Source organism: Mustelus asterias, unplaced genomic scaffold (genome assembly GCF_964213995.1).
Source record: "Mustelus asterias unplaced genomic scaffold, sMusAst1.hap1.1 HAP1_SCAFFOLD_3607, whole genome shotgun sequence".
Classification (NCBI taxonomy): Eukaryota; Metazoa; Chordata; class Chondrichthyes; order Carcharhiniformes; family Triakidae; genus Mustelus; species Mustelus asterias.
The window spans coordinates 6-18,040 of record NW_027593552.1 but is presented as its reverse complement, the minus strand read 5'-3'; the positions used below and the strand labels follow the sequence as shown (position 1 = coordinate 18,040).

The following is an 18,035-nucleotide window of genomic DNA, read 5'->3' as shown; positions in this document are numbered from 1 at the left end:
CCTCTCACCTTAAACCTATGCCCTCTAGTTTTAGACTCCCCTACCTTTGGGAAGAGATATTGACTATCTAGCTGATCTGTGCCCCGCATTATTTTATAGACCTCTATAAGGTCACCCCTCAGCCTCCTACGCTCCAGAGAAAAAAGTCCCAGTCTATCCAACCTCTCCTTATAACTCAAAGAACAAAGAAAATTACAGCACAGGAACAGGCCCTTCGGCCCTCCAAGCCTGCACCGACCATGCTGCCCGCCTGAACTAAAACCCCCTACCCTTCCGGGGACCATATCCCTCTATTCCCATCCTAGTCATGTACTTGTCAAGACGCCCCTTAAAAGTCACTACCGTATCCGCTTCCACTACCTCCCCCGGCAACAAGTTCCAGGCACCCACTGCTCTCTGTGTAAAAAATCTGCCTCGTACATCTCCTTTAAACTTGCCCCTCGCACCTTAAACCTCTGCCCCCTAGTAATTGACTCTTCCACCCTGGGAAAAAGCTTCTGACTATCCACTCTGTCCATGCCTCTCATAATCTTGTAGACTTCTATCAGGTCGCCCCTCAACCTCCGTCCCTCCAGTGAGAACAAACCAAGTTTCTCCAACCTCTCCTCATAGCTAATGCCCTCCATACCAGGCAACATCCTGGTAAATCTTTTCTGTACCCTCTCCAAAGCCTCCTCCTGGTAGTGTGGTGACCAGAATTGAACACTATATTCCAAGTGCTGCCTAACTAAGGTTCTATAAAGCTGCAACATGACTTGCCAATTTTTAAACTCAATGTCCCGGCCGATGAAGGCAAGCATGCCGTATGCCTTCTTGACTACCTTCTCCACCTGCATTGCCACTTTCAGTGACCTGTGTACCTGTACACCCAGATCCCTTTGCCTACCAATACTCTTGAGGGTTCTGCCATTTACTGTATACTTCCTATCTGTATTAGACCTTCCAAAATGCATTACCTCACATTTTGCTGGATTAAACTCCATCTGCCATCTCTCCGCCCAAGTCTCCAACCGATCTATATCCTGCTGTATCCTCTGATGGTCCTCATCGCTATCTGCAAATCCACCAACCTTTGTGTCGTCCACAAACTTACTAATCAAACCAGTTACATTTTCCTCCAAATCATTTATATATATTACAAACAGCAAAGGTCCCAGCACTGATCCCTGAGGAACACCACTTGTCACAGCCCTCCATTCAGAAACGCACCCTTCCACTGCTACCCTCTGTCTTCCTTGACCGAGCCAGTTTTGTATCCACCTTGCCAGCTCACCTCTGATCCCATGCGACTTCACCTTCTGCACCAGTCTGCCATGAGGGACCTTGTCAAAGGCCTTACTGAAGTCCATGTAGACAACATCCACTGCCCTACCCTCATCAATCATCTTCGTCACTTCCTCGAAAAACTTGATCAAGTTCGTGAGACACGACCTCCCCTTCACAAAACCATGTTGCTTCTCGCTAATACATCCACTTATTTCCAAGTGGGAATAAATCCTGTCCCGAAGAATCCTCTCCAATAGTTTCCCTCCCACTGATGTAAGGCTCACTGGCCTGTAATTACCTGGATTATTCTTGCTACCCTTAAACAAAGGAACAACATTGGCTGTTCTCCAATCCTCTGGAACCTCCCCTGTAGCCAGTGAGGATACAAAGATTTCTCTCAAGGCCCCAGCAATTTCCTCCCTTGCCTCTCTCAGTATTCTGGGGTATATCCCATCAGGCCCTGGGGACTTGTCTACCTTGATGTTTCTCAAGAATCCCAATACCTCCTCCTTCTTGATCTCAACATGACTCAAACTATCGACACATCCTTTCCCAGACTCATCATCCACCAAGTCCTTCTCTTTGGTGAATACTGACACAAAGTACTCAATATCTCGCCCATTTCCTCTGGCTCCACACATAGATTCCCTCCCTTGTCCTTGAATGGGCCAACCCTCTCCCTGGCTACCCTCAAACCATCAAGTCCCGGAAGCATCCTGGTAACTCTTTTCTGCATTCTTTCCAGTTTAGAACATGGAACATAGAAAAACTACAGCACAAACAGGCCCTTCGGCCCACAAGTTGCGCCGGTCATGTCCCCACCTACCTCGGCCTATATATAGGCTTACCTATAACCCTCAATCCTATTAAGTCCCATGTACTCATCCAGAAGTCTCTTAAAAGACCCTATCGAGTTTGCCTCCACCACCATTGACGGCAGCCGATTCCACTCACCCACCACCCTCTGAGTGAAAAACTTACCCCTGACATTTCCTCTGTACCTACTCCCCAGCACCTTAAACTTGTGTCCTTTCGTAGCAGCCATTTCAGCCCTGGGAAAAAGCCTCCGAGAATCCACCCGATCTATACCTCTCAACATCTTGTACACCTCTATCAGGTCACCTCTCATCCTTCGTCTCTCCAAGGAGAAAAGACCGAGCTCCCTCAACCTATCCTCATAAGGCATGCCACCCAATCCAGGTAACATCCTTGTAAATCTTCTCTGCACCCTTTCAATAATTTCTACATCCCTCCTGTAATGAGGCGACCAGAACTGAGCACAGTACTCCAAGTGGGGTCCGACGAGGGTCTTATAAAGCTGCATCATTATCTCCAGACTCCTAAACTCAATCCCTCGATTGATGAAGGCCAGCACACCATACGCCTTCTTAACCACCTCCTCTACCTGCGAGGCCGATTTAAGAGTCCTATGGACCCGGACCCCAAGGTCCTTCTGATCCTCTACCATACTAAGAGTCTTTCCCTTGATATTATACTCCTTCATCCCATTTGACCTGCCAAAATGGACTACTACACATTTATCTGGGTTGAAGTGAAGGCATTTATCCAGGTAGATGAACTTGGGGCGTGGATTGGTACTTGGGACTACGATGTTGTGGCCATTACGGAGACGTGGGTAGAACAAGGACAGGAATGGTTGTTGGACGTTCCGGGGTATAAATGTTTCACTAAGTGTAGGGAAGCTGGTAAAAGAGGTGGAGGAGTGGCATTGTTTAACGGCTGCGGAAAGGCACTTCGAGGGGGATCTGCACACTGAGGTAATATGGGCTGAGGTTAGAAATAGGAAAGGAGCAGTCACGTTGTTAGGAGTTTACTATAGGCCCCCAAATAGTAATAGAGATGTGGAGGAAGAAATTGCTAAGCAGATTATGGATATGTGTGGGGGTCACAGGGTAGTTGTCATGGGGGACTTTAACTTCCCAAATATTGATTGGAACCTTTGTAGGTCAAATAGTTCGGATGGGGCAGTTTTTGTGCAGTGTGTGCAGGAGGGTTTCCTGACACAATATGTGGATAGGCCGACAAGAGGTGAGGCCACATTGGATTTGGTACTGGGAAATGAACCAGGCCAAGTGTTAGATTTGGTTGTGGGAGAGCACTTTGGAGATAGTGACCACAATTCGGTGTCTTTTGTTATTGCAATGGAGAGGGATAGGGCCGTACGGCAGGGCAAGGTTTACAATTGGGGGAGAGGTAATTATGATGCGATTAGGCATGAATTAGGGGGCATAAGTTGGGAACAGAAACTGTCAGAGAAAGGAACTAATGAAAAGTGGAACTTTTTCAAGGAACAAATACTGGATGTCCTTGATAGGTATGTCCCTGTCAGGCAGGGAGGAAATGGCCGAGTGAGGGAACCATGGTTCACGAAAGAGGTGGAATGTCTTGTGAAAAGGAAGAGGGAAGCTTATTTAGGGTTGAGGAAACAAGGTTCAGATGGCTCGATTGAGGGTTACAAGTTAGCAAGGAATGAGCTGAAAAAGGGGCTTAGGAGAGCTAGGAGGGGACACGAGAAGTCCTTGGCGGGTCGGATCAAGGAAAACCCCAAGGCTTTTTACTCTTATGTGAGGAATAAAAGAATGACCAAGGTGAGGTTAGGGCCGGTCAAGGACAGTAGTGGGAACTTGTGTATGGAGTCAGTAGAGATAGGCGAGGTGATGAATGAATACTTTTCTTCAGTGTTCACCAAGGAGAGGGGCCATGTTTTTGAGGAAGATAAGGTGTTACAGGCTAATAGGCTGGAGGAAATAGATGTTCGGAGGGAGGATGTCTTGGCAGTTTTGAATAAACTGAAGGTCGATAAGTCCCCTGGGCCTGATGAAATGTATCCTAGGATTCTTTGGGAGGCAAGGGATGAGATTGCAGAGCCTTTGGCTTTGATCTTTGGGTCCTCGCTGTCCACGGGGATGGTGCCAGAGGACTGGAGAATGGCGAAGGTTGTTCCTCTGTTTAAGAAAGGGAATAGAAATGACCCTGGTAATTATAGACTGGTTAGTCTTACTTCGGTGGTTGGTAAATTGATGGAAAAGGTTGTTAGAGATGGGATTTACGACCATTTAGAAAGATGCGGATTAATACGAGATAGTCAGCACGGATTCGTGAAGGGCAAGTCGTGCATCACAAATTTGATTGAATTTTTTGAGGAGGTAACTAAGTGTGTTGATGAAGGTAGGGCAGTTGATGTCATGTACATGGATTTTAGTAAGGCGTTTGATAAGGTCCCCCATGGTCGGCTTATGATGAAAGTGAGGAGGTGTGGGATAGAGGGAAAGTTGGCCGATTGGATAGGTAACTGGCTGTCTGATCGAAGACAGAGGGTGGTGGTGGATGGAAAATTTTCGGATTGGAGGCAGGTTGCTAGCGGAGTGCCACAGGGATCAGTGCTTGGTCCTCTGCTCTTTGTGATTTTTATTAATGACTTAGAGGAGGGGGCTGAAGGGTGGATCAGTAAATTTGCTGATGACACCAAGATTGGTGGAGTAGTGGATGAGGTGGAGGGCTGTTGTAGGCTGCAAAGAGACATAGATAGGATGCAAAGCTGGGCTGAAAAATGGCAAATGGAGTTTAACCCTGATAAATGTGAGGTGATTCATTTTGGTAGGACTAATTTAAATGTGGATTACAGGGTCAAAGGTAGGGTTCTGAAGACTGTGGAGGAATAGAGAGATCTTGGGGTCCATATCCACAGATCTCTAAAGGTTGCCACTCAAGTGGATAGAGCTGTGAAGAAGGCCTATAGTGTGTTAGCTTTTATCAACAGGGGGTTGGAGTTTAAGAGCCGTGGGGTTATGCTGCAACTGTACAGGACCTTGGTGAGACCACATTTGGAATATTGTGTGCAGTTCTGGTCACCTCACTATAAGAAGGATGTGGAAGCGCTGGAAAGAGTGCAGAGGAGATTTACCAGGATGCTGCCTGGTTTGGAGGGAAGGTCTTAAGAGGAAAGGTTGAGGGAGCTAGGGCTGTTCTCTCTGGAGCGGAGGAGGCTGAGGGGAGACTTAATAGAGGTTTATAAAATGATGAAGGGGATAGATAGAGTGAACGTTGAAAGACTATTTCCTCGGGTGGGTGGAGCTATTACAAGGGGGCATAACTATAGGGTTCGTGGTGGGAGATACAGGAAGGATATCAGAGGTAGGTTCTTTACGCAGAGAGTGGTTGGGGTGTGGAATGGACTGCCTGCAGTGATAGTGGAGTCAGACACTTTAGGAACATTTAAGCGGTTATTGGATAGGCACATGGAGCACACCAGGATGGTAGGGAGTGGGATAGCTTGACCTTGGTTTCAGATAAAGCTCGGCACAACATCGTGGGCCGAAGGGCCTGTTCTGTGCTGTACTGTTCTATGTTCTATGTTCTATGATACTCTGGGCGCTGGGGGATTGATACTCTGGGCGCTGGGGTGATTGGTACTCAGGGCACTGGGATTGATACTCTGGGCGCTGGTGGGGATTGATACTCTGGGCGCTGGTGGGGATTGATACTCTGGGCGCTGGGGGGGATTGATACTCTGGGCGCTGGGGGGAACTGATACACTGGGTGCTGGGATTGATACTCTGGGTGCTGGAATAGATACACTGGGTGCTGGGGGGATTGATACTCTGGGCGCTGGGGAGATTGGTACTCTGGGTGCTTGGGGAGATTGATACCCTGGGGGGATTGGTACTCTGGGCACTGCGATTGATACTCTGGGTGCTGAGGCGGATTGATACTCTGGGCGCTGGGGGGATTGATACTCTGGGTGTTGGGGGGGGATTGATACTCTGGGCACTGGGATTGGTACTCTGTGTGCTGCGGGTGTTGATGCTCTGGTCCCTGAGGAATTGATACTCTGGGCACTGGGATTGATACTCTGGGCGCTGGGGGCGATTGATACTCTGGGCGCTGGGGGGATTGATACTCTGGGCGCTGGGGGGAACTGATACTCTGGGCGCTGGGGGGAACAGATACTCTGGGTGCTGGGATTGATACTCTGGGCGCTGGGATTGGTCCTCTGGGCGCTGGGGGCGATTGATACTCTGGGCGCTGGGGGGATTGATACTCTGGGCGCTGGGGGGAACTGATACTCTGGGCGCTGGGGGGAACAGATACTCTGGGTGCTGGGATTGATTCTCTGGGCGCTGGGATTGATTCTCTGGGCGCTGGGATTGATTCTCTGGGCGCTGGGATTGGTACTCTGGGTGCTTTGGGGAATTGGTACTCTGGGTGCTTTGGGGAATTGGTACTCTGGGTGCTGGGGGTCTGATACTTTGGGCGCTGGGATTGAAACTCTGGGCACTGGGATTGATACTCTGGGCACTGGGATTGGTACTCTGGGCGCTGGGGGGATTGGTACTCTGGGTGCTTGGGGAGATTGATACCCTGGGGGGATTGGTACTCTGGGCACTGGGATTGATACTCTGGGTGCTGAGGCGGATTGATACTCTGGGCGCTGGGGGGATTGATACTCTGGGCACTGGGGGGAACTGATACTCTGGGCACTGGGATTGATACTCTGGCTGCTGGGATTGATACTCTGGGCGCTGGGGGGGATTGATACTCTGGGCGCTGGGGGGATTGATACTCTGGGCGCCTGGGGGATTGGTACTCTGGGCACTGGGATTGATACACTGGGTGCTGGGGGGATTGATACACTGGGTGCTGGGGGGATTGATACTCTGGGTGCTGGGGGGATTGATGCTCTGGGTGCTGGGGGGGATTGATACACTGGGTTCTGGGGGGGATTGATACTCTGGGCACTGGGGGGAATTGATATTCTGGGCACTGGGATTGACACTCTGGGCGCTGGGGGGAATTGGTACTCTGGGCACTGGGATTGGTACTCTGGGCGCTGGGGGCGATTGATACTCTGGGCGCTGGGGGGAAGAGATACTCTGGGCGCTGGGATTGATACTCTGGGCGCTGGGATTGATACTCTGGGCGGTGGGATTGATACTCTGGGTGCTGGGATTGATACTCTGGGTGCTGGGTGGATTGGTACTCTGGGGATTTGGGGGGTTTGATACTCTGGGCGCTGGGAGGATTTGATACTCTGGGCGCTGGGGGGGATTGATACTCCTGGTGCTGGGATTAATATTCTGGGCGCTGGGATTGATACTCTGGGCGCTGGGATTGATACTCTGGGCGCTGGGATTGATACTCTGGGCGCTGGCACTGATACTCTGGGCGCTGGGATTGATACTCTGGGCACTGGGATTGATACTCTGGGCGCTGGGTTTGATACTCTGTGCGCTGGGATTGATAGTCTGGGCGCTGGGATTGATAGTCTGGGCGCTGGGATTGATAGTCTGGGCGCTGGGATTGATAGTCTAGGCGCTGGGATTGATAGTCTGGGCGCTGGGATTGATACTCTGGGTGCTTTGGGGAATTGGTACTCTGGGTGCTGGGGGACTGATACTTTGGCGCTGGGATTGGTACTCTGGGCACTGGGATTGATACTCTGGGCACTGGGATTGATACTCTGGGCTCTGGGTTGATTGGTACTCTGGGGGCTTAATACTCTGGGCGCTGGGAGGATTTGATACTCTGGGCGCTGGGGGGGTTTGATACTCTGGGCGCTGGGGGGGTTTGATACTCTGGGCGCTGGGGGGGATTGATACTCTGGGCGCTGGGGGGATTGATACTCTGGGCACTGGGGGGACTGATACTCTGGGCACTGGGGGGGGATTGATACACTGGGTGCTGGGATTGATACTCTGGGCGCTGGGGGGGATTGATACTCTGGGTGCTGGGGGGGATTGATAGTCTGGGCACTGGGATTGATACTCTGGGCGCTGGGTGGATTGGTACTCTGGGGGCTTGGGGGGGATTAATACTCTTGGCGCTGGGAGGATTTGATACTCTGGGCGCTGGGGGGGATGGATACTCTTGGCGCTGGGGGGGATTGATACTCTGGGCGCTGGGGGGACTGATACTCTGGGCACTGGGGGGGATTGATACTCTGGGCACTGGGGGGGATTGATACACTGGGTGCTGGGATTGATACTCTGGGCGCTGGGGGGGATTGATACTCTGGGCGCTGGGGGGGATTGATACTCTGGCCACTGGGATTGGTACTCTGGGCGCTGGGTCGATTGGTACTCTGGGGGCGATTAATACTCTGGGCGCTGGGGGGTTTGATACTCTGGGCGCTGGGGGGGGATGGATACTCTTGGCGCTGGGGGGGATTGATACTCTGGGCGCTGGGGGGACTGATACTCTGGGCACTGGGGGGGATTGATACTCTGGGCACTGGGGGGGATTGATACACTGGGTGCTGGGATTGATACTCTGGGCGCTGGGGGGGATTGATACTCTGGGCGCTGGGGGGGATTGATACTCTGGCCACTGGGATTGGTACTCTGGGCGCTGGGTCAATTGGTACTCTGGGGGCGATTAATACTCTGGGCGCTGGGGGGTTTGATACTCTGGGCGCTGGGGGGGGATGGATACTCTTGGCGCTGGGGGGGGATTGATACTCTGGGCGCTGGGGGGATTGATACTCTGGGCGCTGGGGGGATTGATACTCTGGGCACTGGGGGGGATTGATACTCTGGGCGCTGGGGCAACAAAGAACAATACAGCACAGGAACAGGCCCTTCGGCCCTCCAAGCCCGTGCCGCTCCCTGGTCCAAACTAGACCATTCTTTTGTATCCTTCCATTCCCACTCCGTTCATATGGCTGTCTGGATAAGTCTTAAACGTTCCCAGTATGTCCGCCTCCACCACCTTGCCTGGCAGCGCATTCCAGGCCCCCACCACCCTCTGTGTAAAATACGTCCTCCTGATATCTGTGTTAAACCTCCCCCCCTTCACCTTGAACCTATGACCCCTCGTGAACGTCACCACCGACCTGGGGAAAAGCTTCCCACCGTTTACCCTATCTGTGCCTTTCATAATTTTATACACCTCTATTAAGTCTCCCCTCATCCTCCGTCTTTCCAGGGAGAACAACCCCAGTTTACCCAATCTCTCCTCATAACTAAGCCCCTCCATACCAGGCAACATCCTGGTAAACCTCCTCTGTGCTCTCTCCAAAGCCTCCACGTCCTCCTGGTAGTGTGGCGACCAGAACTGGACGCAGTATTCCAAATGCGGCCGAACCAACGTTCTGTACATCTGCAACATCAGACCCCAACTTTTATACTCTATGCCTCGTCCTATAAAGGCAAGCATGCTATATGCCTTCTTCACCACCTTCTCCACCTGTGACGTCACCTTCATGGATCTGTGGACTTGCACATCCAGGTCCCTCTGCGTATCTACACCCTTTATGGTTCTGCCATTTATCGTATAGCTCCTCCCTACATTATTTCTACCAAAATGCATCACTTCGCATTCATCAGGATTGAACTCCATCTGCCATTTCTTTGCCCAAATTTCCAGCCTATCTATATCCTTCTGTAGCTTCTGACAATGCTCCTCACTATCTGCAAGTCCTGCCAATTTTGTGTCGTCCGCAAACTTACGGATCACCCCAGTTACACCTTCTTCCAGATCATTTATATAAATCACAAACAGCAGAGGTCCCAATACAGAGCCCTGTGGAACACCACTAGTCACAGGCCTCCAGCCGGAAAAAGACCCTTCCACTACCACCCTCTGTCTTCTGTGACCAAGCCAGTTCTCCACCCATCTAGCCACCTCCCCCTTTATCCCATGAGATCCAACCTTTTTCACCAGCCTACCATGAGGGACTTTGTCAAACGCTTTACTAAAGTCCATATAGACGACATCCACGGCCCTTCCCTCGTCAACCATTCTGGTCACTTCTTCAAAAAACTCCACCAGGTTAGTGAGGCATGACCTCCCTCTCACAAAACCATGCTGACTATCGTTAATGAGTTTATTCCTTTCTAAATGCGCATACATCCTATCTCTAAGAATCTTCTCCAACAACTTCCCCACCACGGACGTCAAGCTCACCGGCCTATAATTACCTGGGTTATCCTTCCTACCCTTCTTAAATAACGGGACCACATTAGCTATCCTCCAATCCTCTGGGACCTCACCTGCGTCCAGTGACGAGACAAAGATTTGCGTCAGAGGCCCAGCGATTTCATCTCTCGTCTCCCTGAGCAGCCTTGGATAGATTCCATCAGGCCCTGGGGATTTGTCAGTCTTTATATTCTCTAACAAACCTAACACTTCCTCCTTTGTAATGGAGATTTTCTCCAACGGTTCAACACTCCCCTCCGAGACACTCCCAGTCAACACATCCCTCTCCTTTGTGAATACCGACGCAAAGTATTCATTTAGGATCTCCCCTACTTCTTTGGGCTCCAAGCATAATTCCCCACTTTTGTCCCTGAGAGGTCCGATTTTTTCCCTGACAACCCTTTTGTTCCAAACGTATGAATAAAATGCCTTGGGATTCTCCTTAATCCTGTCTGCCAAGAACATTTCGTGACCCCTTTTTGCTCTTCTAATTCCCCGTTTGAGTTCTTTCCTACTTTCTTTGTACTCCTCCAGAGCTCCCTCCGTTTTTAGCTGCCTGGACCTAACATACGCCTCTCTTTTCTTTTTGACCAGTCCCTCAATTTCCCTGGTTATCCACGGTTCTCGAATCCTACCCTTCCTATCCTTCTTTTTTACAGGCACATGCCTGTCCTGTAGCCCTAACAACTGTTCCTTAAAAGACTGCCACATACCAGTTGTGGATTTACCCTCAATTGGGGGGATTGATACTCTGGGCGCTGGGGGGGATTGATACTCTGGGCACTGGGATTGATACTCTGGGCGCTGGGGAGGATTGATACTCTGGGCGCTGGGGGGGACTGATACTCTGGGTGCTCGGGGGACTGATACTCTGGGTGCTGGGGGGATTGATACTCTGGGCAGTAGGATTGATACTCTGGGTGCTTTGGGGAATTGGTACTCTAGGTGCTGGGGGGACTGATACTTTGGGCGCTGGGATTGATACTTTGGGCGCTGGGATTGATACTTTGGGCACTGGGATTGATACTCTGGGTGCTGGGTGGTTTGGTACTCTGGGGGCTTGGGGGGGATTAATACTCTGGGCGCTGGGAGGATTTGATACTCTGGGCGCTGGGGGGGTTTGATACTCTGGGCGCTGGCAGGGTTTGATACTCTGGGCGCTGGGGGGGATTGATACTCTTAGCGCTGGGATTGATACTCTGCGCTGGGATTGATACTCTTTGCGCTGGGATTGATACTCTGGGCGCTGGGATTGATACTCTGGGCGCTGGGATTGATACTCTGGGCGCTGGGATTGATACTCTGGGCGCTGGGATTGATACTCTGGGCGCTGGGATTGATACTCTGGGCGCTGGGATTGATACTCTGGGCGCTGGGGGGATTGGTACTCTGGGCGCTGGGGAGGATTGATACTCTGGGCGCTGGGGGGGACTGATACTCTGGGTGCTCGGGGGACTGATACTCTGGGTGCTGGGGGGATTGATACTCTGGGCAGTAGGATTGATACTCTGGGTGCTTTGGGGAATTGGTACTCTAGGTGCTGGGGGGACTGATACTTTGGGCGCTGGGATTGATACTTTGGGCGCTGGGATTGATACTTTGGGCACTGGGATTGATACTCTGGGTGCTGGGTGGTTTGGTACTCTGGGGGCTTGGGGGGGATTAATACTCTGGGCGCTGGGAGGATTTGATACTCTGGGCGCTGGGGGGGTTTGATACTCTGCGCTGGGGGGGTTTGATACTCGGGGCGCTGGGGGGGATTGATACTCTTAGCGCTGGGATTGATACTCTTTGCGCTGGGATTGATACTCTTTGCGCTGGGATTGATACTCTGGGCGCTGGGATTGATACTCTGGGCGCTGGGATTGATACTCTGGGCACTGGGATTGATACTCTGGGCGCTGGGATTGATACTCTGGGCGCTGGGGGGATTGGTACTCTGGGCGCTGGGGAGGATTGATACTCTGGGCGCTGCGGGGGACTGATACTCTGGGTGCTCGGGGGACTGATACTCTGGGTGCTGGGAGGATTGATACTCTGGGCAGTTGGATTGATACTCTGGGCACTGGGATTGATACTCTGGGCGCTGGGGGCTTGGTACTCTGGGGGCTTGGGGGGGATTGATACTCTGGGTGCTGGAGGAGATTGATACTCTGGGCGCTGGGGGGGATTGATACTCTGGGCGCTGGGGGGGATTGATACTCTGGGTATTGGGGGCATTGGTACTCTGGGTGCTGGGGGGATTGGTACTCTGCATGCTGCGGGCATTGATACTCTGTGTGCTGGGATTGATACGCTGGTTGCTGGAAGGATTGATACTCTGGGTGCTGGGGGATTGATGCTCTGGTTCCTGGGGGATTGATACTCTGGCGCTGGGATTGATACTCTGGGCGCTGGGGGGGGATTGATACTCTGGGGGCTGGGGGGGATTGATACTCTGGGCGCTGGGGGAAACTGATACTCTGGGTGCTGGGATTGATACTCTGGGTGCTGGAATTGATACTCTGGGCGCTGGGGGATTGGTACTCTGGGTGCTTGGGGAGATTGATACCCTGGGTGCTGGGGGTATTGGTACTCTGGGCACTGGGATTGATACTCTGGGTGCTGAGTGGGATTGATACTCTGGGTGCTGGGGGGGATTGATACTGTGGGCGTTGGGGGGGTTGGATACTCTGGGCGCTGGGGGGTGTTGGATACTCTGGGCGCTGGGGGGGTTTGATACTCTGGGCACTGGGGGTATTTGATACTCTGGACGCTGGGGGGAACTGATACTCTGGGTGCTGGGATTAATACTCTGGGTGTTGGAATTGATACTTTGGGTGCTGGGGGATTGATACTCTGGGCGCTGGGGGGATTGGTACTCTGGGTGCTTGGGAGGATTGATACCCTGGGCCCTGGGGGGATTGTTACTCTGGGCACTGGGATTGATACTCTGGGTGCTGAGGCGGATTGATACTCGGGTGCTGGGGAGACTGATACTCTGGGTGCTGGGGGGTTTAATACTCTGGGCACTGCGGGGGATTGATACTCTGGCCGCTGGGCGTGATTGGCACTCTGGTCGCTGGGGTGGTTTGATATTCTGGGCGCTGGGGGGGATTGATATTCTGGGCGTGGGGGGATTGATACTCTGGGCACTGGGGGGGTTTGATACTCTGGGCGCTGGGGGGGTTTGATACTCTGGGCGCTGGGGGGAACTGATACTCTGGGTGCTGGGACTGTTACTCTGGGTGCTGGGACTGTTACTCTGGGTGCTGGGACTGTTACTCTGGGTGCTGGGACTGTTACTCTGGGTGCTGGGACTGTTACTCTGGGTGCTGGGACTGTTACTCTGGGTGCTGGGATTGATACTGTGTGTGCTGGGATTGATACTCTGGGCACTGGGGTTGGTACTCTGGGCACTGGGGTTGGTACTCTGGGCGCTGGGGGGATTGATACTCTGGGTGCTGGGGGGATTGATACTCTGGGCGCTGGGGGAATTGGTACTCTGGGCACTGGGATTGCTACTCTGGGGGTGATTGATACTCTGGGCGCTGGGGGGGATTGATACTCTGGGCGCTGTGGGGGGGATTGATACTCTGGGCGCTGTGGGGGGGATTGATACTCTGGGCGCTGTGGGGGGGATTGATACTCTGGGCGCTGTCGGGGGGGATTGATACTCTGGGCGCTGTCGGGGGGATTGATACTCTGGGCGCTGAGGGGATTGATACTCTGGGCGCTGGGGGTGATTGATATTCTGGGCGCTGTCGGGGGGATTGATACTCTGGGCGCTGAGGGGATTGATACTCTGGGCGCTGTGGGGGGGATTGATACTCTGGGCGCTGTGGGGGGGATTGATACTCTGGGCGCTGTCGGGGGGATTGATACTCTGGGCGCTGTCGGGGGGATTGATACTCTGGGCGCTGTCGGGGGGATTGATACTCTGGGCGCTGAGGGGATTGATACTCTGGGCGCTGGGGGTGATTGATATTCTGGGCGCTGTCGGGGGGATTGATACTCTGGGCGCTGAGGGGATTGATACTCTGGGCGCTGGGGGTGATTGATACTCTGGGCGCTGTCGGGGGGATTGATACTCTGGGCGCTGTCGGGGGGATTGATACTCTGGGCGCTGAGGGGATTGATACTCTGGGCGCTGGGGGTGATTGATATTCTGGGCGCTGTCGGGGGGATTGATACTCTGGGCGCTGAGGGGATTGATACTCTGGGCACTGGGGGTGATTGATACTCTGGGCGCTGTCGGGGGGATTGATACTCTGGGCGCTGAGGGGATTGATACTCTGGGCGCTGGGGGTGATTGATACTCTGGGCGCTGTCGGGGGGATTGATACTCTGGGCGCTGTCGGGGGGTTTGATACTCTGGGCGCTGTCGGGGGGATTGATACTCTGGGCGCTGTCGGGGGGATTGATACTCTGGGCGCTGTCGGGGGGTTTGATACTCTGGGCGCTGTCGGGGGGATTGATACTCTGGGCGCTGTCGGGGGGATTGATACTCTGGGCGCTGAGGGGATTGATACTCTGGGCGCTGAGGGGGTTTGATACTGTTTTGGCCCTGTTTCCACACAGTGCAAATGTTAGTGTTCTGTGTGTTCAGACTGAGACCGACAATAACTTGATCTTTCTCTGCACCCTAGCTGTGACTAACACTACATTCTGCACTCTCTCCATTCCTTCTCCTGTCTGTACTCTATGAATGGTATACTTTATCTGTATAGTGCGCAAGAAAGAATACTTTTCACTGCCTCAAAATACAGGTGACAATAATAAATCCTTTCAAATTGGTGATGACCGCAGTGTGAGTAGCAGACACGAGGAGAATGTGCAAACTCCACACAGGCAGTGACCCGAGCCGGGAATCGAACCCGGGACCCTGGAGCTGTGAAGCTGCAGTGCTAACCACTGTGCCACCGTGCCGTACCGTGCCACCCCCCACTGTGCCACTGTGCCGTACCGTGCCGCCCCCCACTGTGCCACTGTGCCGTACCGTGCCGCCCCCCACTGTGCCACTGTGCCGTACCGTGCCGCCCCCCACTGTGCCACTGTGCCGTACCGTGCCGCCCCCCACTGTGCCACCGTGCCGTACCGTGCCGCCCCCCACTGTGCCACCGTGCCGTACCGTGCCGCCCCCCACTGTGCCACTGTGCCGTACCGTGCCGCCCCCCACTGTGCCACCGTGCCGTACCGTGCCGCCCCCCACTGTGCCACCGTGCCGTACCGTGCCGCCCCCCACTGTGCCACCGTGCCGTACCGTGCCGCCCCCCACTGTGCCACCGTGCCGTACCGTGCCGCCCCCCACTGTGCCGTACCGTGCCGCCCCCCACTGCGCTACCGTGCCGTACCGTGCCGCCCCCCACTGTGCCACCGTGCTGCCCTGATGACCGCAGTGTGAGTAGCTGCAGCGTGGACTCACTCAGCCAGCAGATTCACATAGTGAAATGTCTGATTATCGGATTAACTTCACACAACAGTTAGTCACCGAGTCCTGAACGGATTTTACCTCGAATTCCACAACAGTTTTAATTTGTTAGTAACTGCCCAGTTCTGTAGTGTCGAGCTTCAGATTCAAACCCCAACGTGAGAGATTCCAGCTAGCAGTAACCGGGGTGATATTAACAGAAGAACAATACAGCACAAGAACAGGCCCTTCGGCCCTCCAAGCCCGTGCCGCTCCCTGGTCCAAACTAGACCATTCTTTTGTATCCCTCCATTCCCACTCCGTTCATGTGGCTATCTGGATAAGTCTTAAACGTTCCCAGTGTGTCCGCCTCCACCACCTTGCCCGTAAAATACGTCCTTCTGATATCCGTGTTAAACCTCCCCCCCACCCCACCCCCCCCCCCCCCCCCCCCAACCCCTCACCTTGAACCTATGACCCCTCGTGAACGTCACCACTGACCTGGGAAAAAGCTTCCCACCGTTCACCCTATCTCTGCCTTTCATAATTTTATACACCTCTATTAGGTCACCCCTCATCCTCCGTCTTTCCAGTGAGAACAACCCCAGTTTACCCAATCTCTCATCATAACTAAGCCCCTTCATACCAGGCAACATCCTGGTAAACCTCCTCTGTACTCTCTCCAAAGCCTCCACGTCCTTCTGGTAGTGTGGCGACCAGAACTGGACGCAGTATTCCAAATGCGGCCGAACCAACGTTCTATACAACTGCAACATCAGACCCCAACTTTTATACTCTATGCCCCATCCTATAAAGGTAAGCATGCCATATGCCTTCTTCACCACCTTCTCCACCTGTGATGTTACCTTCAAGGATCTGTGGACTTGCACACCCAGGTCCCTCTGCGTATCTACACCCTTTATGGTTCTGCCATTTATCGTATAGCTCCCCGCTACATTATTTCTACCAAAATGCATCACTTCGCATTTATCAGGATTGAACTCCATCTGCCATTTCTTTGCCCAAATTTCCAGCCTATCCAAATCCTTCTGTAGGCAGACATGCCGTATGCCTTCTTGACTCCCTTCTCCACCTGCGTTGCCTCTTTCAGTGATCGGTGGACATGTACGCCCAGATCCCTCTGCCTGTCAATACTCCTCGGGGTTCTGCCATTCACTGTATAATTCCTACATGCATTGGACCTTCCAAAATGCATTATCTCACACTTCTCCGATTAAACTCCATCTGCCATCTCTCCGCCCAAGTCTCCAACCGGTCTATATCCTGCTGTATCCTCTGACAATCCTCTTCACTCTCCACAACTCCATCAATTTTTGTGTTTTCTGCGAACTTACTAATCAGACAAAATGCATTTTCCTCCAAATCATTTATATATACTGCAAATAACAAAGGCCCCAGAACTGATCCCTGTGGAACATCTGCCAGAGTGATGGCTGCCAGGATGATTTTGGTTTGATGGGTTTGAGAGGGGGTGTTGAGATCCGTCACTGGGTGAAATCTGGTTCATTTAGTGTGGAGTGTGTGTGGGGAGTTTGGCAGGGGGTTTACGAAAGCTGGGCCATTCAGCCCATCGAGTCTGCACTGACTCTGAGAGTATCTTACCCTGGGGGTGAAAGAGGTGGGGAACAGTGGGGAAATGGCGTGAATAGGTTAAAGCTTCCTCGCTGGCCAGGAGCTGGGGCTGGAGTGCTGTTCCTGGGGAGCTTGGGTTACAGAAACAGCAGCAAGTCACGGGGAAACCCGCGCCTATCCGAGCTGTTCATCATTCTCCATTTCCTTCCTTGTCCAGTTGGAAACCACAGTCGGGTTCCGCTTCTACAAGACCAAGACACAGCGAGCTCCGGTAAGTGAATGTGACTGCGATATAACCATTGAGAGCACATGTAACTCCCCTGGTGACGACCTGTGACCCTGACCCCGCTGGCACTGAACTGTGACCCTGACCCCGCTGGCACTGAACTGTGACCCTGACCCCGCTGGCACTGAACTGTGACCCTGACCCCGCTGGCACTGAACTGTGACCCTGACCCCGCTGGCACTGAACTGTGACCCGGACCTCGCCGGCCCGGGGCCGTGACCCTGGGATGTGTTACGCGGGTCAGGTTTGAGCAGTGACTCTGTCAGTGTTTCCCAGATCTTGGCCACATTGTGGAGTTTTATTCCGCCCCTCTCTAGTCGAACCCTGTCTGCGATGATTGGCCTTGCTGCCACTCGCTCTCGGAGTTTCCTCAAACTCTTTATTCTCACAAACATTCCTCCCCCTGAAAACTGGTTTCTCAACTTCCCTGAGTTACCAACCACGGTTACCATGGAAATAGTCGCCAGGTTTCCGAGCGACAAGTTTTAACTCTGTCAGTTCAAGTGAAAAATGAGGAACTCGTGGTGGGAATTAGTGTAAAAGGGAACTTGAGAGAGAGAATTC

The 18,035-nt window shown here is 52.9% G+C and overlaps 1 protein-coding gene across 1 annotated transcript in view; it reads left to right on the top strand.

The window, feature by feature from the left end:
- LOC144490684 (lipolysis-stimulated lipoprotein receptor-like) overlaps nucleotides 1–17,456 on the top strand; it is a gene marked incomplete at both ends in the record, with an annotated part of 28,391 nt that extends 10,935 nt beyond the window's left edge. The window contains one exon of the mRNA XM_078208386.1: nucleotides 17,403–17,456. Coding sequence (XP_078064512.1) covers nucleotides 17,403–17,456 — 54 coding nt within the window. The remainder of the gene's footprint in view (nucleotides 1–17,402) is intronic.
- Between the last annotated feature and the right edge of the window lie 579 nt (nucleotides 17,457–18,035).